The sequence below is a fragment of the Oncorhynchus clarkii genome, chromosome 20 (genome assembly GCF_045791955.1).
Source record: "Oncorhynchus clarkii lewisi isolate Uvic-CL-2024 chromosome 20, UVic_Ocla_1.0, whole genome shotgun sequence".
NCBI classification, from domain to species: domain Eukaryota; kingdom Metazoa; phylum Chordata; class Actinopteri; order Salmoniformes; family Salmonidae; genus Oncorhynchus; species Oncorhynchus clarkii.
This window is the reverse complement of record NC_092166.1, coordinates 56,852,530-56,879,537: the sequence shown is the minus strand read 5'-3', so window position 1 is coordinate 56,879,537 and position 27,008 is coordinate 56,852,530. Positions and strand designations below refer to the sequence as shown.

The 27,008-nt window shown below is 44.4% G+C and overlaps 1 protein-coding gene across 1 annotated transcript in view; it reads right to left on the bottom strand.

Moving 5' to 3' along the window:
* Nucleotides 1-1,335: 1,335 nt before the first annotated feature.
* Nucleotides 1,336-27,008, bottom strand: part of LOC139377121 (1-phosphatidylinositol 4,5-bisphosphate phosphodiesterase epsilon-1-like) — a 65,658-nt gene continuing 39,985 nt past the window's right edge. Inside the window, exons 12-29 of the mRNA XM_071120144.1 lie at nt 26,482-26,618; nt 24,178-24,416; nt 23,918-23,979; nt 23,631-23,796; nt 23,266-23,373; nt 22,962-23,078; nt 22,616-22,774; nt 19,730-19,838; nt 18,141-18,265; nt 17,844-17,961; nt 16,361-16,483; nt 12,567-12,860; nt 10,907-11,070; nt 9,255-9,516; nt 8,877-8,995; nt 8,625-8,753; nt 8,318-8,515; nt 1,336-1,503 (exon numbers count right to left, since the gene is read on the bottom strand). Of these exons, the coding sequence (XP_070976245.1) occupies nt 1,336-1,503; nt 8,318-8,515; nt 8,625-8,753; nt 8,877-8,995; nt 9,255-9,516; nt 10,907-11,070; nt 12,567-12,860; nt 16,361-16,483; nt 17,844-17,961; nt 18,141-18,265; nt 19,730-19,838; nt 22,616-22,774; nt 22,962-23,078; nt 23,266-23,373; nt 23,631-23,796; nt 23,918-23,979; nt 24,178-24,416; nt 26,482-26,618 (2,797 nt within the window). The remainder of the gene's footprint in view (nt 1,504-8,317; nt 8,516-8,624; nt 8,754-8,876; nt 8,996-9,254; nt 9,517-10,906; nt 11,071-12,566; nt 12,861-16,360; nt 16,484-17,843; nt 17,962-18,140; nt 18,266-19,729; nt 19,839-22,615; nt 22,775-22,961; nt 23,079-23,265; nt 23,374-23,630; nt 23,797-23,917; nt 23,980-24,177; nt 24,417-26,481; nt 26,619-27,008) is intronic.

Below are 27,008 nucleotides of genomic sequence, written 5' to 3'. Positions count from 1 at the left end.
AAAGGGAATCAAACAACAAGCCAGCTTGTTGGCCACATTCACAATGCCCTCATTCTTAGCAGGAGAAAGGCTGGTAGCCGCAGCTACTGCTGCTTCCTGCACCTCAACTAAATACACTGTCTGGAGTTCATGCAGACATTCAACACCAGCCTACAGTAGGCCCATGACTCAGCTGCGGGTAGAAGAAGATAGATACAGCATGGCCAAGAATCAAGCCTTTATTCATTCTAAAAAAAAAACAGGCTGGCTGCTGCATTCAGCAACGGCCACCACTTCAGGGATGTATTCATTAGGCACCAAACAATAATAAAATGGACTGAAACAAGGAGGAACTACCTAAACTTGTCCAATAAGAAACACTTGTCTTTTTCCGTTGCAAAATGTTTTGCTACGGTGTACCCTAATGAACAGAGGGATCGCAGCTAACGACCCAGCAGATAACACGACCTTCCTTCACTCCGAACCGTCATCCTGGAGCCGCCATCCAACTCTACCAGCCAGCCAGGGTGGGACTTTCTGGGGGAAGCTCTTTACTCACGGGAGGGGCTAACTCAACTCATCATGGTGTGTTCAGGAATACTGGTGCGCTCTAATGTGGTGGAGGGGGGCCTGGCATCATTTGTGGGTCTTCCAGTTCCTCAGCAGAAGGAGGAACCAGGTGGGTGGGGGGGTCAGATAGCCGGTGTGGGCCCTGCTCCCAAGGACGGTCACCACCCCACAGGAGGAGCCTCTCCGCCTCCGCCCAGCCCTCCACCACCCAGGCCTTCGAGTCCTATAGAGGGAGACCCTGCAAAAGGGAGAGGGTAGTGGACAACAGCACAACAGACATATCTGGAGTATACAGTACTTCATATGCATGATGCAATACACAACTGCCCATGTCATTGTCCACTCAAACATACTAATGCATATCAATCTATAGATGTCATTGTGTTATGTTATGCTAGTTAAAGTATCAATAATAATAATAAAATACTACACATACAATATTAAAATAAACAACATTTTGTTTGAAACACTGCAGATAACATCGACTTCGACATTGTCCCCGAGTGAGTCATTTATCCTAATTAATGAGGCGATAAATAATTGCGTAAAACATAAAAATAGCATTATATAAATATTGTATAAATAAATTAAGATGTCAAAAGTTAAGAAATTGAAAAAGGAAAACTGACTGTGGAAGACATTTATAGGCATGGCCAGAAGGAGGAGACGAAAAAGATGGGGGCTACTAGGGTCAATAGGGAAAGCCCTAGTTGTAAAGACAATAGGAAACAGTAGGGACTTCCGTACCTTCTGGGGACTCCATCCACACACTGCAGACTGAGCGTCTCACTCCCGGGTCTCAGTCAGAGGCACACAGTATACTGCCCTGCTGCTTTCATCCTTACTGTGGCTGCTCTCTTGTGCAGCCAGGGCAACGACGCTCTGGCTGCAACTCGTCAGTTTCTTCAGCTCGCTGACAAACGAGATGCCTTTCCTCTTGTCCTCACGGGCCATCTGAGTGCGCACGCACACACAGAGTTATTTCTGATAAAAGCAAGAATTCTAAGGAGCAACAATAATCACTTGAACTTGTGGTTTGATGTGGGTGTGTTATGTTCGTATATTACTGAACAAAAATATAAACACAACATGTAAACACAACATGTAAAAAGTGTTAGTCCCATGTTTCATGAGCTGAAATAAAAACATCCCAGAAATTTCTCTCAAATTTTGAATCCAAATTTGTTTACATCCCTGTTAGTGAGCATTTCTCCTTTGCCAAGATAATCCATCCACCTGACAGGAGTGGCAAATCAAGAAGTTGACTAAACAGCATGATCATTACATAGGTGCAACTTGCGCTGGGGAGAATAAAATGGCACTAAAATGTGCACAATTCCACAGATTCCACAGTCTAAAGTTTGAGTGTGCTGACTGCATGAATATCCACCAGAGCTGTTGCCAAAGAATTGAATGTTAATTTCTCTATCATAAACCACCTCCAACATTGTTTTAGAGAATTTGGCAGTACGTCCAACCGGCCTCACAACCGCAGACCACGTGTATGGCGTCGTGTGGGTGAGCATTTTGCCGATGTCTTTCATTGTGAACAGTGTCCCATGGTGGCGGTTGGCTTATGGTATGGGCAGGCATAAGCTACGGCCAACGAACACAATTATATTTTATCCATGGCAATTTTTATGCACAGAGATACTATGACGAGATCCTGAGGCCCATTGTCGTGCCATTAAATCCTCCCCATCCCTTCATGTTTCAGCATAATGCACAGCCCCATGTCGCAAGGATCTGTACACAATTCCGGGAAGCTGTAGATGTCCCAGTTCTTCCATGGCCTGGATACTCACCAGACATGTCACCCATTGATCATGTTTGGGATGCGCTGGATCGACTGGTACGACAGTGTTCTCCAGTTCCCACCAATATACAGCAACTTTGCACACCCATTAAAGAGTAGGACAACATTCCACAGGCCAGAATCAACAGCCTGATCAACTCTATGCGATATGTCGCACTGAATGAGGCAAATGGTAGTCACACCAGACTGGTTTTCTGATCCACACCTCTACTTTAAACATATACAGTGGGGCAAAAAAGTATTTAGTCAGCCACCAATTGTGCAAGTTCTCCCACTTAAAAAGATGAGAGGCCTGTAATTTTCATCATAAGTACACTTCAACTATGACAGACAAAATGAGAAAAAAAATCCAGAATATCACATTGTAGGATTTTTTATGAATTTATTTGCAAATTATTGTGGAAAATAAGTATTTGGTCAATAACAAAAGTTTATCTCAATAGTTTGTTATATACCCTTTGTTGGCAATGACAGAGGTCAAACATTTCTGTAAGTCTTCACAAGGTTTTCACACACTGTTGCTGGTATTTTGGCCCATTCCTCCATGCAGATCTCCTCTAGAGCAGTGATGTTTTGGGGCTGTTGCAACACGGACTTTCAACTCCCTCCAAAGATTTTCTATGGGGTTGAGATCTGGAGACTGGCTAGGCCACTCCAGGACCTTGAAATGCTTCTTACGAAGCCACTCCTTCGTTGCCCGGGCGGTGTGTTTGGGGTTATTGTCATGCTGAAAGACCCAGCCACGTTTCATCTTCAATGCCCTTGCTGATGGAAGGAGGTTTTCACTCAAAATCTCACGATACATGGCCCCATTCATTCTTTCCTTTACACGGATCAGTCGTCCAGGTCCCTTTGCAGAAAAACAGCCCCAAAGCATGATGTTTCCACCCCCATGCTTCACAGTAGGTATGGTGTTCTTTGGATGCAACTCAGCATTCTTTGTCCTTCAAACACGACGAGTTGAGTTTTTCCCAAAAAGTTATATTTTGGTTTCATCTGACCATATGACATTCTCCCAATCTTCTTCTGGATCATCCAAATGCTCTCTAGCAAACTTCAGACGGGCCTGGACATGTACTGGCTTAAGCAGGGGGACACCTCTGGCACTGCAGGATTTGAGTCCCTGGCGGCGTAGTGTGTTACTGATGGTAGGCTTTGTTACTTTGGCCCCAGCTCTCTGCAGGTCATTCACTAGGTCGCCCCGTGTGGTTCTGGGATTTTTGCTCACCGTTCTTGTGATCATATTGGGGTGAGATCTTGCGTGGAGCCCCAGATCGAGAGAGATTATCAGTGGTCTTGTATGTCTTCTATTTCCTAATAATTGCTCCCACAGTTGATTTCTTCAAACCAAGCTGCTTACCTATTGCATATTCAGTCTTTCCAGCCTGGTGCAGGTCTACAATTTTGTTTCTGGTGTCCTTTGACAGCTCTTGGCCATAGTGGAGTTTGGAGTGTGACTGTTTGAGGTTGTGGACAGGTGTCTTTTATACTGATAACAAGTTCAAACAGGTGCCATTAATACAGGTAACGAGTGGAGGACAGAGGAGCCTCTTAAAGAATAAGTTACAGGTCTGTGAGAGCCAGAAATCTTGCTTGTTTGTAGGTGACCAAATACTTATTTTCCACCATAATTTGCAAATAAATTCATAAAAAATCCTACAATGTGATTTTCTGGATTTTTTTTCTTATTTTGTCTGTCATAGTTGAAGTGTACCTGTGATGAAAATTACAGGCCTCTCATCTTTTTAAGTGGAAGAACTTGCAATTGGTGGCTGACTAAATACTTTTTTGCCCCACTGTATATATATTTTTAAGGTATCTATGACCAACAGATGCGTATCTGTATTCCCAGTTATGTGAAATCCATATATTAGGGCATCATTTATTTAATTCAATTGACTGATTTGCTTATATGAACTGTAACTCAGTAAAATATTTGAAATTGTTGCTTGTCGCATTCAGATTTCTGTTCAGTATATATATGGAAAAAAATACAAATTGTCATTGATGACCGGTGCACGGGCTGCGATTATGTCCGGTACGTCAGTGGGTGCAAATCATTTCGGACCCCACTGCATATGCATGACATTATGTAAAACATGTCTCACACTCAGTCATAGTTAGTAGAATAATGAATTGGCAGATTTTGACACCAACTTTTAAAAGGTTACGAGGAAAGTTAATAATTTGAACCACATCAAGTTATACTCATTCATTGAATGTTAAGTATATGAAATTCAAACATTCATTACCAAACTGCTTTCTCTAATCCTGCAGACTATCATTCTCCGTGAGAAAACATATCTCAATTAATCTCTAGTGGACAGATCTACGTAAACCTAATTTGCACCATAGAATCTGTCGGAAAGGAATGGGATGCAAGGGATAATAAGCATTAGTAGTTCTGGTTTTATGGCACTGATGGTTTGTACGGTTGTGGCTAGATGAGTACAGCGCCATCTAGTTGTCAACAACTCGTCACCAACGTGACAACTGTAGCCTAACCCGAACCCTTTTTCTAACGTCTCTGCTGGAGCGTGTCCCCATACATGAGTGGTTAATTCATGTCAAATGACCAGGAAGTAGGGGCGGCAGGTAGCCTAGTGGTTATATATAGCGTTGGGCCAGTAACCAAAAGGTTGCTAGATCAAATCCCAGAGCTGACAAGGTAAAAATCTGTCCTTATGCCCCTGAACAAGGTAGTTAACCCACTGTTCCTAGGCCCTCATTGTAAATAAGAATTTGTTCTTAACGGACTTGCCTAGTTAAATAAAGGTTAAATATATTTTTTTTTAAAGTAGGAAGCAGAACGTTTGAGTGGTGACACAGCGTTTTATACTTTTAAAAACATTATTTTGGGACCAATGTGTTAGTGCTGTTCTTAACCCCCAGTTTTTTGACAGGATTTTACTGTCCTGACTGAACTGCTAGGTCTAGCCCACGACTAGCTAGGCTACATTGCTGTCACCGGCAAAGCTTGTCTCGCTTTGCGGATGGCTCTTGTAGCCGGGAAGGCTGTTTCTGACTACTCTGATTTGTAGACTGATCTGGAAATGGCCACAAAATTCTTGAAATATGAGACGTGTGAAAGAAGAAAGAATTTACTGACATACACTTGTGATAAGTGTAAACAGTTCGTTGCCTCAAAAGACCGGATCATTGAACGGGGTCCTAAATAAAAGTCTTGCTCTGGCCAAAAAGACTTCAAGGCTGCATGCTGTTTTTGATGCGACAATTCAAAACGATCGAGGGGATAATCCAGGGGGTGCTCTACAAAACTGGGCTCCTCTGCAGTAGCTAATGTGGACACTAACATGGGCCACTTTCCGGTATTAAACATCCCACCGACGAGAACCAGAGAACTACTGTGTCTTGCTCTACACCACCGGAGACAAGGCGGAGTCGAGTTAGAGGTAGAAGAGGAGGAAAATCTCAACGTATCTTCCATTTGCCCTCTCGTCCAGACCTGTGGCTATCTAACAGTTTCATAGGCTCTGAGCTCCGTCTCCAACAGGGCCCTTCGCCTCTCTACCCGTCCTTCCCATTCCACCTCAGTACCGAGAGCAAGCTCCTCTGGATCTGGTCCTGGGTTACTGAGCCGGCTGTCCACTGGAGCAGCCCCCAGAGCACGTTCCACACCTCGCAGGGACACTCTCGTCCTCTAGTGGTAGTTATAGGAAGCTCCATAGTTAGGGTGGTCACGGAAGCAAGGACCCTCGGCTTCCCTGCAGCCCACGTTCAGGACATAGATCACCAGGTCCTTGCTGTGATGGAGCAACCGAATGCTCACACATTAGTCAATTCCTGTCGGTACAAACTACATCAATCTTCATAAGTCGGAGCAATTAAAAGCTGACTTCAGAGTGCTCACAGGCAGCTTAAAGGAGACAGACAAGCAGGTTCTAATTTCCGGGCCGAAACCAACAACAGGTTGCGGAATGGAACACTTTAGTCATCTACTCTGGCTACACTACTGGCTTAAATCCTACTGTTCCTCGGTAGATTTTGAGTACATTGACAATTTTGACCACTTCTGGGAGAGGGCCCAGTTTAACAAGAAGGATGGCTTGCAACCAAATAGGAGGGGCAAAGTTTCTTACCCGAGGAGGCTCTTATAAAACATTGACTCAACAACAGTCCAACCCCTGCTCAGGTAATTCTTCCCATTCCCACATTATCATCATACTGCTACAGATAATCATTGCCAGTGGTATTGACAGTAATAATATTGTGACCATACACTTGAATTCCACTGTTCCCTCTGTTACGGTTAGCCCAAATGGGAAGCTCATGGATCAGCTCGCCCAAATGGGAAGCTCATGGATCAGCTCGCCCAAATGGGAAGCTCATGGATCAGCTCGCCCAAATGGGAAGCTCATGGATCAGCTCGCCCAAATGGGAAGCTCATGGATCAGCTCGTCCAAATGGGAAGCTCACGGATCAGCTCGTCCAAATGGGAAGCTCATGGATCAGCTCGTCCAAATGGGAAGCCCACGGATCAAACTGGTAGGCATGTCGTGTAAATCAAATGATACAAAGCCCCCAAAAAATACATTTTAATTCCAGGTTGTAAGGCAACAAAATAGGAAAAAATGCCAAGGGGATTGAATACATTCGCAAGCCACTGTAAAGATACATAAAAGTGTTGGCCTATTACTTTGAGTCAGCTGCATGCCTGACTCTGAATTAGCTATGTTATCCATTTTTCTCTCTCTGGCAGACAAACACGCACCCATTAAACGCCTTAGAGTAAAAAACAGAACAAATCCTTTGGTCTCTATAGAACTTTCAAACCTTGTTAGAATGAGAAATCAGGCCTGAGTCAAGGCTAGAAAAATTGACACTGTAGCGGATTGGCAGCTTTTCAGGCAATTGAGAAATAGATGAACCTCCTCAATTAAGAAAGCCAAATCCTGCTACTTTCTAAGTTTTATCTCAGACTCTGCTGGTGATCCATCTAAATTTTGGAAAACAGTTATTGCACTGAAGCGTGGAAAATGTCTCTCCCTCCCTGCATAAGCAAGTTGTGTCAGACTCTAGCATCATATGTCTGCATATGCTGCATATGTCGAGTGCACTCGAAACAATATATTTATCTTATTTTAGTCTTTGGGCGCTAGCTAGATTTTATCATCATCATCATCATCATCATCATCATCATCACACACCAACAGCCGCTTATGATTTCTTCTTCGGTATAATGGCGGTCCGCAAACAATTGTTTAAGGTGCATGCCACCACCTACTGTGATGGAGTGTGTGGTCCATCACAGTTACACAACTTTACATTAGTATAAAAGAAAACAAGCACAAATACATTTTAGTCACTGTCATATACAAAATAAAATCAGCTCCTCCCTCGACACGGATTGATCAACATAAAACATTTTCGGTTCGGCCCGCCACTTATTTTCCCTATAAGCACCAAAACCAATGCATGTGCAACTGTGGACAAATTTAGGCAGGGTTGGCTTAGAATCAAGGGAAGGTTGACAATATCGAAGCTGTACTTCCTCTCCATATCATTATAAAAAAATATATAAATTGCACAATGAGCACTTGTTTCAGTTGTTTCTTATCCAGCTAGCACATTTTTTGGCATATTAGCATACAGTAGACCTAAAAACAAGACATGGTATCAATAAGATACAACGAGCTAAAACGAGCCATCTACGATTCCCCACGTGGCAGCTTCTTGTCATTGTTGCTAGCTATCCGACTGTCCAGAATCACAACCCCATCGACACGCACGCATCGATTTCATGACGTTGTCAGCCAACCCGTCTACTGTATATGAAAGGAAAGTTGTGTGTATTTCATAATATGACCCCAGGACGGGGCACTTAGAATGAAGAAATTGATAAAAAAATACAGTATTTGCTTGACCGGTTTCTCATTAAAATAGCTTGACTCTACAGCAGTCATGGGAAATTTCCGTTGAATAAAGTAGTACCTCTTCCTTGGTTTTAAGGCAGATTCTGCCCACATATCCCTCTTCGGGCTGCCAGCTGTTGATAACCCTGATGATCTCCTCCTCAGGGGCTACGGGGCGCTGCTGAGGACACCTCTTACGGTCACTGCGCTCCTTCCCCAGTGACACCTTCTCCTCACAAAGGAAGTACTCACTGGCACCATCTGTGGACATCAGCAACTAAAGTGGGGAGAGGAGAAATAGATAGGCCACTATGAACTGAGAGCGTGGCGGGTCTGGTGTGTTTGTGTGGGTACATTTTCCTATGGGTGGGTGTGCCGGGACTGACCGTGTCCAGTAGCTGTCCGGCGGTGGTCTGCTCTTTCACAGACACTACAGTGAAAGGCTCTCGACCTGGCACACCGTGGACAGTCACTTTGTGCTGCTGGGCTGCCCTCCGCTCCTCAGAACTAAACAGCTGCCAGGGAAATACAGTGTTGTTTTAAGGTTACTAGCTAATTAGCTCATCAGATGCTGTTCGAAGAGCTACAATAATATAAGCAATCCCTAGCTGCTCCTCAGGGGTGTGTGTGTGCGTTACCATGGCAGCAGGCAGGGCTGTGCCGGTGGGGCTCTCCTCTACTCTGCGGCTATAGATGAACAGACTGGACACCTCCAGGGGCTCGTTGTGCTGCGTCCTCAGCTGGATGTGTCTATAGCCTGGAACAACAGACAACCAACCACAGACATTAAGAACAGGGAGTAGAAATGTATATTACCTGGCAACATGCTGCTAGCAAACTCTGTACATAGCATGTTGCTAAATATCATTGTTCAATTATCTATTAATAGGTTACATGCTATTGATGTGTATAGTTGAGAAAAAAATTGTCAGGAATATTTCAAGTGTAAATAGAAGTTTAAAGTCTTCACTTTCTTCCTCCCCTTTTCCACCCCTCCCCCTCATCTTCTCCCTCACCTGGTTTGAGGGCCCGTAGGGGCAGAATCCTTTGAGCAGTGGTCTGGTAGCTGTTGTTCTCGACCACAGCGATGCGCAGGAAGCAGGCGTCCTCAAAGTGCACGGGGAATCGGAAGTGCTCTGACCACATGGGGTTGAGCGCGTTGCGGTGGATGGGCTTGGTGCGGAATTGGAAGCTGTCCACGGGCATGCCCATCACTTCCACCTCCACACAGGGGCTGCCCGCGCCGATGGCTGGGCACACGTTCTGCCCAGACACAATCTGACAGAGGGGGAAAGGACACCTTTTATTCATTATATACTGTATATCAAAACTGTATTTAATAATCTCAATCCACTATAAAACAGATACTTGGCATTACACGTGTAATTACATTACTCTGTTTTACTTAATACTTTATCATACTTACTGTATGTCATATTCCTGGCAGATTTTATAAGAAATTAAACATCTGTTTACACAACTTGTTTTACGACCTCTTTTCCCATTCACTATTGCGGAAGATTAATTGGGTGGTGTCCTTGTCTCAAATAGAGAAATCATACTGTATATATGGTGCAAATATCTCCAATAAACCCATCAAAACCATGTTGAAGAGCCCGATGGGAGTGCTTTGGGTAAGTGTGTGTGTGTGTGTGTATACCCAGCAGGGTAGTTAGTGAGAGAGACCAGTATATGGGTCATATTGAAGTGTGTTTGGCTACATTTTAAAATACGTTTTTGATGGGTTGAGTGTCTGTGTATCCTTAGAGGGGGAGAGATTGTGTGTGTGTACTCCCAGCAGCATACCACCCTGCATCCCATTGCTGGCTTGCGAGACCAGATGCTGCTGGAGGGCCATTAGGAAGCACTCTTTCCTCTGGTCTAAAATTTACTAAAAACTTTCCCAATGCCCCAGGGCAGTGATTGGGGACCATGCCCTGTGTCGGGTGCCATTTTTCGGATGGGACGTTAAACAGCTGTACTGATTCTCTGTGGTCACTAAAGAGCTCATGGCACTTATCATAGGGGTGTTAACCCCGATGTCCTGACTAAATTCCCCATCTAGCTATCATGTCCACCTAATCATCCCCAGCTTCCAATTGGCTCATTCATCTCCCATGTAACTATTCCCCAGGACTTTGCTGTAAATGAGAATGTGTTCTCAGTCAACATACTTTGAAAAATAAGGGTAAAATATATTTTTATAAAAAGTGTATGTTTGCATGCTTGCTTGTGTGCATCCATGTACACTCCCCTCCATATGTTCATATCCATTCAGTTCCCATTAGACAAAATAGAATCCAAAACACAATCAAAACAAACTGGAAATACATCCAATTAGTTTGTAGTCCCAAGCTTGATGTATTCATTACGTGGAAGGAATATGGGACAAAATACTAAACTTTTGACGATAAGCAAATTTGTCCACATACTCTTTCTAAATGGGAGGGGGGGGGACAAGATACATAGTGCTTTCATTTGTAAACAGTATAACAGATTTGTATGAAAATACCCTCACGTAAAAAAGGTGCCATTCTGTACTGTCACCTCATATGAAACATTTGATCTCAAATCCAAAAGTAGTATTGAGCCTATGAAGTAGAGCCAAAAATGGTTTTAGCAGTCCAAATACATATGGAGGGGAGTGGGTGTGTTTGTGTGTACTCACAGTCAGAGAGTAGAGTGTTGGGCTTATGCTCTCCACGTCTCTCTCCAGGGAGCAGAGTTGCTGGTAGAGGGGACAGCAGCGATCCCACAGCACTGGAGGTTTCAGGACATATCCACAATGCCCATTTGCCTCAAACAGAGCTGTGTTCAACTGCATGGGCAGGTCTGGAGAGAGCAGAGGTGGCGACGGAGAGAGTGAAAGAGAGAAGGTGGTGAGAGAATGAGAGAGGAGAAAGAGTAAGGAAACAGACAACAGCAGACCATCCATTGTTTCACAAGCATCACTTATCCTAATTTTAGTTTGAAAATTGGCACAGGTGAGTGGAGAAACATAGCTTGCAAATCTGCAACTAGGCTTTATAAAGGTGTAAAAAAGACAAGCCTGTAAAATGCATGTTTTATTTACTTCTTTAACTAGGCAAGTCCGTTAAGAACAAATTCTTGGTTACAATGACGGCCTATCAGCATCACGACCATGTCCAGCGTACCGAGTTGACTCAGTGCTGCCCAGGTCAGAGCTCCCCCTTACAGAGAAATGAGCAATGACATACAAGATAACATAACCCAGTGTTTCCCCAATACATCTCCACACGGTCATATTGTACCCTGTCCAAGCCATTTCCAATGAATAGGCAACTAGAGTTTCTTGAAAAGTTAAGAGTTCATAAGTTGTAAGTAGGAGTTTTTTCTGACCATGTCACCTGACCAGGGTACAAAATTACCTAGTTAAAGACGACACTGAACAAAAATAGAACATATAAAGTATTGCACCCATTAGCCGAAATAAACGATCCCAGAAAAATTCCATACGCACATAAAGCTTTTTTCGCTCATATTTTGTACACAAACTTGTTTACATCCCTGTTAGTGAGCATTTTTCCGTTGCCAAGATAATCCATCCACCTGACAGGTGTGGCATATCAAGAAGCTGTTTAAACAGCATAATCATTACACAGGCGCACCTTGTGCTGGGGACAATAAAAGGCCACCTTAAAATGCACAGTGTTGTCGCACAACACAATGCCACACGTCTCGCGGGAGCGTGCGATTGGCATGCTGACTGCAGGAATGTCCACCAGAGCTGCTGCCAGAGAATTGAAAGCCGCCTCCAACGTTGTTTTAGAGAATTTGGCAGTACATCCAACAGGCCTCACAACCGCAGACCACGTGTATGGAGTCATGTGGGCAAACGGTTTGCTGAACAGAGCGCCTCATGGTGGCGTTGGGGTTATGGTATGTGCAGGCATAAGCTACAGAATGAACACAAGTGCATTTTATCGATGGCAATTTGAATGCATAGAAATACCTTGAAGAAATCCTGAGGCCCATTGTGAGGCCCATTTTTTTTTAAAGGTATCTGTGACCAACAGATGCATATCTGTATTCCCAGTCGTGTGAAATGCATAGATTAGGACCTAATTTATTGATTTCATTTGACTGATTTCCTCCTATGAACTGTAACTATGTGAGATCTTTGAAATTATTGCATGTTGCGTTTCTATTTTTGTTTAGTATATAGGGGTTATTTCCTCATACCCAGAAAACATCCCAGCCTGGTCCTGGACTAAAAATAACTTGCAATGAAGAATCTCCATTGAGCATAGTAAACAGGGACTAAACTGGACCAACCTTATCAGTAAGACTCCTCTCCATGTCCTTACCATCAGTCTGATAATTGAGAGCCACCACTTGCATGCCGTGTAGCCAGAAGGGCAGAGGGTTGGGGTTGGCTGAGTCGATGCGTGTGGCGGCCGGGTAGGTCCTTAACAGCTGGCAGGTGGTGTGCTGGATTAGCTTCTCTGAGTTGCGGCGGCACAGACGCTTGGCAGTGTTCTCGTTGACAGAGGAGATGTGATAGCACTTGGGAGTGTGGATGACGGCACTCACTGAGGCATTGGGGCTGAGCACGGGCGATGTCTGCTCTTCCCAGCTCAGACGGATGCCCTCCACGCTACCTAGAGGGGGCAACAGTTACACATTTACAATCTAGTCATTTGGCGGATACGTTTATCCAGAGCGATAGCAGTGAAAAGGGAGCAGAAAAAAGGACAGCTCAAATAACGATTTGAACACATTTTTAAAAGAAAAGCTTTTTCCCAGGATAGTAAGACAATGTAACACTAACATTTAACTAACCCAAATAGTACAGGTAACTGCCAAAATAATGAAAACACTTGAGTAAATCAGAGATACAAAGTATATTGAAAGCAGGTACTTCCGCACAGGTGTGGTTCCTGAGTTAATTAAGAAATTAACATCCATCCCATCATGCTTAGGGTCATGTATAAAAATGCTGGTCAGGCCGTTATTTGACTACCTTTGGCCCTATAGGATGACAATTGGGATGTGGCAAATGTAAAACATTTCTGAATGTTTAAACTGCCATTTTTTTTAATGAAGATAGACAACCAGGTGAGGAGAGTTCCTTACTAATTAGTGATCTTATTTCATCAATCAAGTACAAGGGAGGAGTGAAAACCCGCAGACACTCGGCCCTCCATGGAATGAGTTTGACACGTGATTTAAACCATAAGAAAAAAAATCATAAAATGAAGTGAATTCACGATTCAGATATGGTCCTGCAAAGTAGTTCAATCTACCCTGGCTACCTACCAGACGGCGCGCTCACCTTACTGCTGTCCCCCACCCACTCAGCAACGATGTTACGTAATGCTGTTATAGGTTCTCTGCTGTGTCCCTCCCCTCCATGTTCTCAGTTGTCAGTACTTCATGTCCCACTTCTCATCAATGTGATGGCTCGTTGCAGTGATGTATGACAGCATGTTCATAGACGCCCAACAATCTGTTAACTCCACGTAGTACGGTGTAGGAGAGCTCACACTTTGTACTTGCAGAGCAATCATTGTACAGTTGTGGCCAAAAGTTTTGAGAATGTTACAAATATTCATTTTCAAAGTCTGCTGCCTCAGTTTGTATGATGGCAATTTGCATATACTCCAGAATGTTATGAAGAGTGATCAGATGAATTGCAATTAATTGCAAAGTACCTCTATGCCATGCAAATGAACTGAATCCCCCAAAAATATTTCCACTGCATTTCAGCCCTGCCACAAAAGGACCAGCTGACATGTCAGTGATTCTCTCGTTAACACAGGTGTGAGTGTTGACGAGGACAAGGCTGGAGATCACTCTGTCATGCTGATTGAGTTTGAATAACAGACTGGAAGCTTCCCAAGGAGGGTGGCGCTTGGAATCATTGTCCTTCCTCTGTCAACCTTTGGTTACCTGCAAGGAAACACGTGCTGTCATCATTGCTTTACACAAAAAGGGCTTCACAGGCAAGGATATTGCTGCCAGTAAGATCGCATCTAAATCAACCATTTATCGGATCATCAAGTACATCAAGGAGAGCGGCTCAATTGTTGTGAAGGCGGCTTCAGGGCGCCCAAGAAAGTCCAGCAAGCTCCAGGACCGTCTCCTAAAGTTGATTCAGCTGCGGGATCGGGGCACCACCAGTACAGAGCTTACTTAGGAATGGCAGCAGGCAGGTGTGAGTGCATCTGCACGCACAGTGATGCGAAGACTTTTGGAGGATGGCCTGGTGTCAAGAAGGGCAGCAAAGAAGCCACTTCTCTCCAGGAAAAACATAAGGGACAGACTGATATTCTGCAAAATGTACAGACAGGGATTGGACTGCTGAGGACTGGGGTAAAGTCATTTTCTCTGATTAATCCACTTTCCAGTTGTTTGGGCATCCAGAAAAAAGCTTGTCCGGAGAAGACAAGGTGAGCACTACCATCAGTCCTGTGTCATGCCAACAGTAAAGCATCCTGAGACCATTCATGTGTGGGGTTGCTTCTCAGCCAAGGGAGTGGGCTCACTCACCATTTTGCCTAAGAACACAGCCATGAATAAAGAATGGTACCAACACATCCTCAGAGAGCAACTTCTCCCAACCATCCAGGAACAGTTTGGTGACGAACAATGCCTTTTCCAGCATGATGGAGCACCTTGCCATAAGGCAAAAGTGATAACTAAGTGGCTCGGGGAACAAAACATCAATATTTTGGGTCCATGGCCAGGAAACTGCCCAGACCTTATCCTCAAAAGGTGGGTGGACGAACAAAAACCCACAAATTCTGACAAACTCCAACATTGCTTATGCAAGAATGGGCTGCCAGTAGTCAGGATGTGGCCCAGAAGTTAATTGACAGCATGCCAGGGCGGATTGCAGAGATCTTGACAAACAAGGGTCAACACTGCAAATATTGACTCTTTGCATCAACATGTAATTGTCAATAAAAGCCATACAGGACTTTGTGCTGTCACTTCCCTGTCTCACTCACTGGCATTTTTCCAACCGTTAACGATGATGAAGTGCCTTATATCCGTGCCTTATATCCGTGGCAAATAAACGTTTAAATGTTTACACCTCTAGATGACAATGCCCTCCCATCCACAGGGCACAAGTGGTCACTGAATCGTTTGAGGAGCCTGAAAATGATGTAAACCATACGCCATGGCCGTCTCAGTCACCAGATCTCAACCCAATTGAACACTTATGGGAGATTCTGGAGCGGCGCCTGAGACAGCGTTTTCCACCACCATCAACAAAACACAAAATTATGGAATTTCTCATGGAAGAATGTTGTCTCATCCCTCCAATAGTTAGACACTTATAGAATCTATGCCAATGTACACTGAAGCTGTTCTGGTGGCTGGTTGTGGGCCAACGCCATAGAGTAAAGGGTTTCCTTTACTTCGGAAGTTACCTGGACCTTTCAAAGGGTTATGATTGATCATGAAAGAGGCATTAGCTACACAGCTATTCAAACTCTATGCCAAGAGTCAGTCCTGAGACAGAAAAAAACATGCCTCCAAGATATGCAGTTTCTAACAATCCCATTTCAACCCTTTTTACAAACCCTTTAAAAACTCCACAGCCTCTCTCAGCATCTTTCACTATACTCTGTAATGCAGCGTGCGCACACTAAGAGGGCCATTTTATGGAAAAGTTAAAGGGATAGTCCACCCAACTTACAACATGACATTGGTTTCCTTACTTTGTAAGCAGTCTATGGACAAGGTCTGACAGCAATCCATGCTTTGGTTTAGTTTCCCTGGCACTGTTTCCACATGCTAACATTTGAGCATTTGTGGCACAAAACCCATTCATGTCATGGGACCAATATTAGCATGTCCAAATCACACGAAAGTATCTAAAAATTGACTGTGAAACTCAGTCACTTATAGATGATTTGAACATGTTGAGCGAAACAAAATGCTTATATTGGTCGCATGACTTGAATAAGATGTGCCACAAATGCTAAAATGTCCATACAGGAAAACCAACAATCCTTTTAACAGGCTGGTTCCAATGGGGGGGTAATCTGACCGAGTCTGTATGTGGGTGTCCTTACCTGTCCCTACACATCTCGCCCCCAGCTCCAGGTCTAGGTCTATGGGTCTGGCTCAAAGGCTCGGCCATACGTACCCTTCCCTGGTACCGCCTCCCTGGGGCTGCCTCCACTACGACCAGGATCCATGCCAAAGACGGACTTCTTGTTCTTTCTGTCTTTTCTTCTGCCAGAGGCTGAATGAGAGAGGGTGGAGAGGCCTGTTTCCCCCCACACACAGAAAGAAAGCGACGGATGAGAGTGTAAGACAAGGCCGTGGCTTAAGGGCACTGTTACGGATACAGGTATCCTGTGTCTGTGTGTATCCTGTGTGTTTCTTTTCTCTCCTTCTCCCCTCACAGGTGAAAATCATTACTCCCCAATCAGTCAACAATCAACCCATCAATCAGAAGACACACCTCCTCCTGTTTCCTACCCTATCACAGTTCCTTTCCCTTGGTTTAAAAACCCTATCATTTGTTTGCTCTAGAGCTCAATCTTTGTAATGCCATGTTGGTAGATAGCTGTTCTTTGTAGATTTCAGGAGAGCTCAATCTTTGTAATGCCATGTTGGTAGATAGCTGTTCTTTGTAGATTTCAGGAGAGCTCAATCTTTGTAATGCCATGTTGGTAGATAGCTGTTCTTTGTAGATTTCAGGAGAGCTCAATCTTTGTAATGCCATGTTGGTAGATAGCTGTTCTTTGTAGATTTCAGGAGAGCTCAATCTTTAATGCCATGTTGGTAGATCTCTGCTCTTGATAGATTTCAGTAGCACAATCTCTTTGTAAATGCCATGTATGTAGATCTCTCTCTTTGTGTATTAATTAACCTCTTTTGTTTGAGCACCTCCAAATCACTTTCATCTCCTGTGAGTATTGTTTTTGCTTATGGTGTTTGCTGGTGGGAAAAGGGGAAACCAAGACAAGTCGCCCATGGGCATACACTACCCGTAGGTAAACTTTGTTAAAACACACTAGTTAGAACTGGGCGGACCACCCACTGTATTTTTGGTTAGTTAGTTAGCTGTTGTTGAAATAGGCTAGTCTAGCTTAGGGGTGTTTTGAATACTTATTGTTTCTTTCCTTGGGTCCAGCTCAGCCCCTTTTTCCTGCTCCCCCCATTACCGTGTGTTTTACAATAAACCCTGAGTTTGACGGTATAATTTCAGTTGTCCTGGTTATTACGTTCACACTTTTACTTTGTCACAATTATAATTTACATGAGTTATGTTACGGGTCTCACTACCATCCCCCCTAGACTGTCGGGCCAAAAGGGATTCGTAACAGGCACCATCACGCTTCCTCCTCTCCTTTCCCTTTCTCACGCTGGTTTAATGTTGCTTGTTTGTTCTGGCTGTGTTCTGGAGAATTATACCCCTAGAAGATGTGCACCCGATTCTAATTTACAATCAATTCAGAGGCCTGTTTTACTCCTTTGTGAACATTCATCGTTCTCTCTTTCGGTTGGGAAAAATCACCAGGCAGAATAAAAACACTGCGCTACATTCTGAACATAAACCATTTCTATGCTGGAATGAGCCATATAGTAAAGTTAATTGAACTGAATTAAAGGAGGACTACCAGGGAACTTGACGGCCTGGCAGTAGATGATGAGGTCAGAGAGCTCCTGAGCGATCTGTCGACTCTCCTTCTTGTTCTGGGGGGGATATAACTCTTCTTCCAGCTCTATGTCAAATACCTGGGGTAGGAGCAGAGTCAGTGATTCAGATCTGGAATTACTTCTAGGGGAAAATACACATTTAGGATTTGTCAAGCGTTTATATACTGTAGGCCTGGTGTCTCGTAGTTAATATTTAAGATCAGTTTTATCTCTATGGTCTCTCCTGGCTCAGACTAGAGGTCAGAGGTGAAACCCACCTTCCCTTTGTACTTAGTTACAGCATTGTCTGCTTTCTTCATCCTCTTGGCCATCTCATCAGTGATGGGATGGTCTTCCTTGTCACCTGATGACTTCCTTTCTGGTTTATCATTCAGGATGTTATCTGAGAAACAAAACCATTGTCTTTGAGTGAGGGAGTCAGACAGAACAGCTTGAATTACTCAAATGACTGCTTCCAATGTAATGTTATTCATTGGCTTCACATTTAATCTTCCTTGTGAAACCATTACCGGTAAACTGAGATAAGAATTCCATCCCATAACAGTCCACATGCTTGCAATGCTGGGAATTGGGGAAATGCTATTCAGACGAAAACAGTGGCCCACCACAAATCCCAAAATGCAACGCAATGTCTGTAAACAAAGAACTGGGAGTTTAAACCTTCAGCTCTTCTCTCGCCCACACACAGCAGGATACAATACACGACTGTAAACACAGATTTGATGTCAGCAATGGATCACTCAAAGATGATTTCCACCACTGCATTTCCACCACTGCATCATGACAGTTATTTTACTGCAGGAATCACACTGGTTCAGTGCAGTTTCAGTGTCGTGTTGTCTGTCTGTCTCACACTGCTCTGGTTACGTGTGGTGGCTGGTGAGAGCCTATCCACAGAGGTAGTGGAGTGGGCTAGTGATTTTCACCCCCACCGCTCCATGTTTCTTCAGGGTCACACAGGGGCCTAATAATCCAGATGTCTTGGTTTTCTCTCTCTGATGAGCCAGTGTCACTAGCAAGGTCAGGACGTACATATCAAGACACAGCAGTGCAGATGGGTGGGGTTGGGAGGGGGTGGGGAATGTATTTACACTACACTGGCCCTGTGTGTACTGACAACACAGAACCAAACAGATCATGAGCCATCAACCCACAAACCACATGCTATTCTGCTTTAACCTTACTCCCTCTGCAGTTTAATACTACAATTACCCTCAATCACAATGTCAAGTTCTAGAATTCTAACCTACCCAGTAACCCCCACTTGGTACAGTAAAAGCCTTGATTTTACCCCAGAAACAGGTAAGCGAGGGAAACATGCAAAGTGTACAGTACCCGGGCCCACGGCACAAGCTCACTGCACAGACGGAGTGCTACAGCTGGAGCCACGCAGTGGAGCTGGTACTGTATATGCAGGGTGAGACCGCTTATGTCGTTCAGTTTACCTTCAAGGCTATAAGAGGCAGTGGAATCTGGAAAGACGTCAGCTGCTGCACATAGGAACAGTCAGGGACAGAGTAATAGGAGGAAGGAGCACAGGAAAACAAACGCACCTCCAAGTAGAGCTACTGTAAATCCACTGGAGGATTCCCTTATGTTAATAACAGGGAATCAAGGGAGGCGTTAAAAAGAAGAGTAAATTCAAGATCTCACTCCCCTACGTCATTAACCTTCATAACAACCATACGTTGTTACAGAGACGTACTATAGGGGCGGAGTGAGTGAGAAAGTAGTTAGCGAGGACGTCATTGAAACCACAAGAGACCGAAGCTTTGACCTGCTCAGCGTACGTGTTGTACACAATGTTAGAGTGTTTATCCCACTCTATCCCCAGTGTCTCTCTCACCATCAGACAGGGATTCGCAGTCATCGTCATACTCGTCTTCTTCCTCTTCATCGTCATCATCGTGGTTACCAGGAGCCCCGTTGCCGGTCTGTGCCTTTATGTGGGCCAGCTGGTGAGTCAGAACAGAGCATGATTAGTGGAAAGTCCTGTAGTCATTGCACCATGTCAACAGACATAAAAGCTTGTTCTTACATGGGGCCATTATCTTTCTGAGTGCTTCCAGGACTAGGCTCCTCAGTCACTTCCGAAGACACAGCTTGACTGACGTCATCCTCGACTGCGAGGGGCCGTGTGTGTATAATACTACATTTTGAAAAACATAATTCCACTGAAATTATGGGGTATTGTGTAGGCCAGTGACACAAAATCCAAATGTATTCAAATTTTAATTTAGGCTGTATCAACAAAATGTGGAAAAAGCTAAGGGGAGTGAATACTTTTTTAAGGCACTGTATGTGTGACGACCTGAGGGGGTGTGCTGGGTACTATAGAGATATGACAGACTTCCTGAGAGGATAAAAGAGATGCACCTAAGGACTTTCAGACCATGAGAAACAAGATTCTTTGATGAAACCAAGATTGAACTCTTTGGCCTGAATGCAAAGCGTCATGTCTGGAGGAAACCTGCCTCCATCCCTACGGTGAAGCATGGTGGTGGCAGAATCATGCTGTGGGGATATTTTTCAGCGGCAGGGACTGGGAGACTAGTCAGGATCGAGGGAAAGATGAACAGTACAAGTACAGAGAGATCCTTGATGAAAACCTGCTCTAGAGTGCTCAGGACCTTAGACTGGGCCAAAGATTCCCCTTCCAACAGGACAACGACCCTAAGCACACGCCAAGACAATGCAGGGGTGGCTTCGGGACAGGTCTCTGAATGTCCTTGAGTGGCCCAGCCAGAGCCCGATCGAACATCTCTGGAGAGACCTGAGAATAGTTGTGCAGCGACGCTCCTCATCCAACCTGAGAGTTTGAGAGGATCTGCAGAGAAGAATGGGAAAAACTCCCCAAATACAGGTGTGGCAAGCTTGTAGTGTCATTCCCGAGAACACTCGAGGATGTAATCGCTGCCAAAGGTGCTTCAACAAAGTACTGAGTAAAGGGACAGAATACTGATAGGTTCTGAGATATGATATTTCCATTTTCTTTGTTTGTTTATTATAAAAAAAAACTGTTTTTGCTTTGTCATTGTGGTGTATTGTGTGTAGATTGTTGATGAGAAAAACAATTTAATCAATTTTAGAATAAGTCTGTAGTGTAACAAAATGTGGAAAAAGTCAAGGGGTCTGAATACTTCCTGAATGTACTGTATAATGAACTAAAATATAAAACGCAACATGCAACAATTTAAAAGATTTTACTGAGTTACAGTTCATATGAGGAAGTCAGTCAATTTAAATGAATTCATTAGTCCCTTATCTATGGATTTCACATGACTGGGAATACAGATATGCATTTGTTGGTCACAGATCCCTTAAAAAAAAAAAAGGGCCTCAGGTTCTCGTCACGGTATTTACGTGCATTCAAACTGCCATTGATAAAACGCGATTGTGTTCGTTGTCCTTAGTTTATGCCTGCCCATAATTCCATAACCCCCACCAGGTTTCCATCCAAATTGGTGACAATTTTGCATACGAATATTCAAAAATGTGCACATTTTCCCATCAGAGAAAATGTTTCCTTCCCATTTAATTATTGCGGATAAAAGGCTGTGCGTGATGACGTAGTGCACATAAAAATACAAGTTAAATGGTTTTTTTACCCCCCTTTTTGATTTTGTCTCATCGCTGCAACTCCTCAACGGGCTTGGGAGAGGCGAAGGTGGAGTCATGCGTCCTCCGAAACATGACCCGCCTAACCGTGTTCCTTAAACACCCGCCAGCTTAACCCGGAAGCCTGCTGCACCATTGTGTCAGAGGAAACACTGTTCAAATGGCGACAGGGGTCATCCTGCAGACACCCGGCCCGCCACAAGGAGTCACTAGAGCACGGTGAACCAAGTACAGCCCCCCCCTCCGGCTAAACCCTCCGCTAACCGGACGATGCTGGGCCAATTGTGCACCGTCCTATGGGACACCCAGTTGTGGCAAAGCCCGGGAATGAACCCGGATCTGTAGTAACGCCTCCAGCACTGCGATGCAGTGCTTTCCACCGCTTGGGAGGCCCCCTCTACTGACGGTTTTGTCAATAAAAATGTTGTATAGCATTTTCTATGTGCCCACTCTGGTATTGGAACGTGCGTTCCAGCCAACCATTCGCAGATATAGTGTAGGTACAGCCTACATTAGATTATTAAGGACAAAAGAGCACAAATTTTTACATGTCAAATGGCAGCCAGGGATCGATCATGTCACCGGAATAGGACCCTTGATATTTAATAGAAAGGAACATCAAACATCATCATCGCGTGCACTTTCACCTCCCTGTGAAGTTCATCATAAATTATCTGTTGTCAAATAAACCGCACGCTTTCCGAGTCGTAGAGGGAGGATCACAAAATATCATTGCGAGACTCCAAGTTTACATTCGATAAGATGGTTACAATATCAATATTTGCGCATAAAGGCATTTCCACCTTCATTTCTCACATAATTACTTTTAGACTCAAAAGATCGTATTTTGTTTTGCCGGCATTTGGAAAGTTTTCTAACACATTTGCTGTTTCAATCAGCCTTGTCGTGACATTTTTTACTTTACTCGCATTAAAAAAGGTTGGATGGACACCTGGTTACTAACACTCATTTCAATAGTCAGTCCGTTGGATACTGTTCTGAGAGAGATGCATTTTTGCCTCTTGAATATTTTCCTTGTTTTCCTGGGCCATTTTCCATGCAGACCCAGAGGTGACAAACGTTACATACGTTAGGGCCGAGCCTACAGTCTCACCTTCTGTTTGAGAATGTCAACAGGAGCTTGGTGGGCTGTCAGCTTCTTGTTCTTGAGGAGGATCTTTCCCTTCAGTTGCAGGGGGGAGGGGAGCAGCGGGTCATCAGAGAAATCACTTTCAAACAGGAATTTGCTCACCAGCTTGATTCCGAACACCGCCTTCAAACACAAACAAACAGATCAAGTGGGCTGACCACGCTAAAATCAAAGGTGTTTCATCAAAGCACCATCAGAGTGGTCTCCAAAGGAGGAAGGGATGAAGTAATGAGGTTCTTAGGGATAAAACACATGACAGTGTCAGCTAGAATCCGTACTGATCATGTCCATTGGAGCCAGAAGGAGGTACCTTGAAGATTTCAGCCATTTTGCGTTGCTGGGGCAGAGAGCAGTGGTTCTCAATGGATAGGATGACCGGCATGTCCGAGTTGACAAAAGCAGTGCGATTGATCGCCTCCACCACATCCTAGAAGAAAATGGGTTACAGTACGAGGCATAACTACAGTCCTATTTATTCAATAATTCCAGCATCTAAGCAGTATTACGCATGCTATAAAAAGAGGTATGCTGTCATTGTACTGTATCTTGGCCAAACAGTGACATAAGGACAATAGCGGCAGTGTGACAAGGTTGTGGCAGGGTTACAGACTAACCTTAAAGGGGATCTTGGTGGTCAGGGTGTATCCGTGGTAAATAATGGGTGATCCGTCGTCTCCATCCCAACAGTCCAGCTCCACACTCCTGCAGCCCTGCAGCAGCACCTAGACAACACAACAACCACATCCCAAGACAGACACCAAAACATAATCCATCTTATAGTACAGTAGGAGCCCAGAGGTTTTCCTGGTCAGGTCACAGTCTGGAAAAACTCCTAGCCCTGCTTACGGCAAACCGAAGATGACAAACTGATCCGATGCTTAGAAATCCCCGACAAACCTAAACTAGAAAAGGCACTTTTCCGGGAGAAAATATGTTTGTTTGCGTCAATTATCTAAAAGGATGATAGTGGTGATCTCACCTGGCTGTAAAGCTCCACGGAGGACTCTCCTTTGAGCTGGTGTCCAGTGAGGTACGTGTTGTGAGAGGACTCTATGTAGTAGTAAGACATTGGGTACTGGAGCTCCTCCGCATTCACCTGAGACTCCTCGTTCTTAGATGCAAAGTTCTCCTTGTCCATCAAAAACCTGGGGAGGATTTGAGGAAAAAGGTCACTCCTTAAAACTGGTGATGAATGTCATTTCAAAATTCCTCTGACGATTTTCTGACGAGTTAACGAACATCATTTTTCAGGGGAAATTAAGGTACCTGGCAAAACCTTCAAAGGACATCCAACCCATCTGACGTATGCTTACACAAGGCTCAAATGTCTGAGGGAGACAAAGGAAAATAATTGAACAATACATCACAGGAATATAATACTCCAAGTCTTACTTCGATCACGTCTGTGTTCTGTACAGTATGTCGCAATGCAATGCGTTACACGTCTGCCAAGTTGAAGGGACATTACATTCCCAGACCGTAGGAGACATCCATGTTCAGCCTGCTGGACAAGTCATGAGACCCACCTGGATGATGCTGAGGATCTCATCGTAGGTCAGGTGTTTCCGCTGGCAGTTGACCAGGAAGTCGTTGAGTTGTGGGATGGCCAGCCCAAGCACTCCTAGAGAGGCGTTCTCCACGCCCGTCCCATTGGTCACGATGCTGGCTGCAGCAATGGCGTCCGAGATCTGCTTCTGGTTTTCCGACGTCTGCTGGCGTGTTCGGATGAAGAGGCCCAGGTCCGATCCATTACGGGTCAGCAAGTCTGTGGTGGAGGACAGGAAAAATGCATCTTTAGAATGAATTCCCTAACTAAGACATTAACATCCAATACTCCCCAGTGTTGCTTACTAATCTAAATCAGCATGTAACATTTTGATAGGGCTGACCCCATTTAATCGACTGGTCGATAGGCTGTTGGTCGACCGACACTTCTTTAAACAAACAATAGCACCAAAAATCATGGTGTACAAGACACCTGTCTGATTCCCGCCTGTCTGAGTGGACTAATCTATTGTGGAGACGGGACAGTTTATCACAAGACATGGGCTACTGAAATTGTATATGGTTATAAACTCAGCAAAAAAATAAAGTCCTCTCACTGTCTACTGCATTTATTTTCAGCAAACTTAACATGTGTAAATATTTGTATGAACATAACAAGATTCAACAACAGACATAAACAGAACAAGTTCCACAGACATGTGACTAACAGAAATGGAATAATGTGTCCCTGAACGAAGGGGGGGGATCAAAATCAAAAGTAACAGTCAGTATCGGGTGTGGCCACCAGCTGCATTAAGTACTGCAGTGCATCTCCTCCTCATGGACTGCACCAGATTTGCCAGTTCTTGCTGTGAGATGTTACCCTACTCTTCCACCAAGGCACCTTGCAAGTTCCCAGACATTTCTGGGGGGAATGGCCCTAGCCCTCACCCTCCGATCCAACAGGTCCCAGATGTGCTCAATGGGATTGAGATCCGGGCTCTTCACTTGCCATGGGAGAACACTGACATTCCTGTCTGGAGGAAATCATGCAGAGAATTAGCAGTATGGCTGGTGGCATTGCCATGCTGGATGGTCATGTCAGGATGAGCCTGCAGGAAGGGTACCACATGAGGGAGGAGAATGTCTTCCCTGTAACGCACAGCGTTGAGATTGCCTGCAATGACAACAAGCTCAGTCCGATGATGCTGTGACACACCGCCCCAGGACCATGACGGACCCTCCACCTCCAAATCGATCCCGCTCCAGAGTACAGGCCTCAGTGTAACGCTCATTCCTTTGACAATAAACGCGAATCCGACCCTCCCCCCTGGTGAGACAAAACCGTGACTCCTCAGTGAAGAGCACTTTTTGCCAGTCCTGTCTGGTCCAGCAAGGGTGGGTTTGTGCCCATAGGCGACGTTGTTGCTGGTGATGTCTGGTGAGGACCTGCCTTACAACAGGCCTACAAGCCCTCAGTCCAGCCTCTCTGAGCCTATTGCGGACAGTCAGCACTGATGGAGGGATTGTGCGTTCCTTGTGTAACTCGGGCAGTTGTTGTTGCCAAGGTGTGATGCTCGGATGTACCAATCCTGTGCAGGTGTTGTTACACGTGGTCTGCCACTGCGAGGACAATCAGCTGTTCGTCCTGTCTCCCTGTAGTGCTGTCTTAAGCATCTCACAGTATGGACATTGCAATTTATTGCCCTGGCCACATCTGCAGTCCTCATGCCTCCTTGCAGCATGCCTAAGGCAAGATCATGCAGATGAACAGGGAACCTGGGCATCTTTCTTTTGGTGTTTTTCAGAGTCAGTAGAAAGGCCTCTTTAGTGTCCTAAGTTTTCATAACTGTGACCTTAAATCGCCTACTGTCTGTAAGCTGTTAGTGCCTTAATGACCAGTCCACAGGTGCATGTTCATTAATTGGTTATGGTTCTTTGAACAAGCATGGGAAATGGTCTTTAAACACTTTACAGTGAAGTTATTTGGATTTTTACAAATTATCTTTGAAAGACATGGTCCTGAAAAAGGGATGTTTATGTATGTATGTATGTATGTATGTATGTATATAAATAACACTTCTTTGGCTACAACATGATTCCATATGTGTTATTACATTGTTTTGTCTTAACTATTATTCTACAATGTAGAAAATAGTAAAAATAAAGAAAACACCTTGAATGAGTAGGTGTGTGCAAACTTTTGACTGGTGTTGTATATACACGTTCTGACCTTATATTTTAGCTTTTTTATTTTACTTTTAAACAATGACTGAACAGTACCAAATACAAACCACTCACAGACAAACACATGGGGTTACATTAGCACAATGTGAGAGACATACCTAGGTCAGGCTGCAGTCCCGTTTCCTTGTCGTCAATCCTCAGCGTGGTGTAGAGGAGGGCAGACTCTGGGCCGGAGCTCCTACAAGGAACGGCGTAGGTGTCAAACAGCTCCTTCAGGTCTTTACGGCTCCGAATGCTGCACATCAAAACAAGAACAAGGGCTTTCACATTCAACTGACAAGAGAGGGAAATTATTATCCACTCTTGGGGGACAATGGGAGTGGACAGTGTTATGGTTTTGCAATTATTACATGTTTCGGTGTTTAGCCTTAGTCTTATCAACTGAGAGAAACCTCAGAAGAACCCAGTATGTCATTTACAAAACAACCTTCGGAAAGATTGGTTGGATTTGTCAAAGCTTCTTCTGAATGGAATGCAATGTCTCCATCCTGTATGTATTATGAAAGTACAGCAGGCCTGTGTTGTATAGTGTAGGGATGATATACACAGCACATAATTGTGCTCTTATCCTTTGGGAATGCAGAAGGAATTCTCAGTGGGAATGATTAACAGAGACATGTTGAAT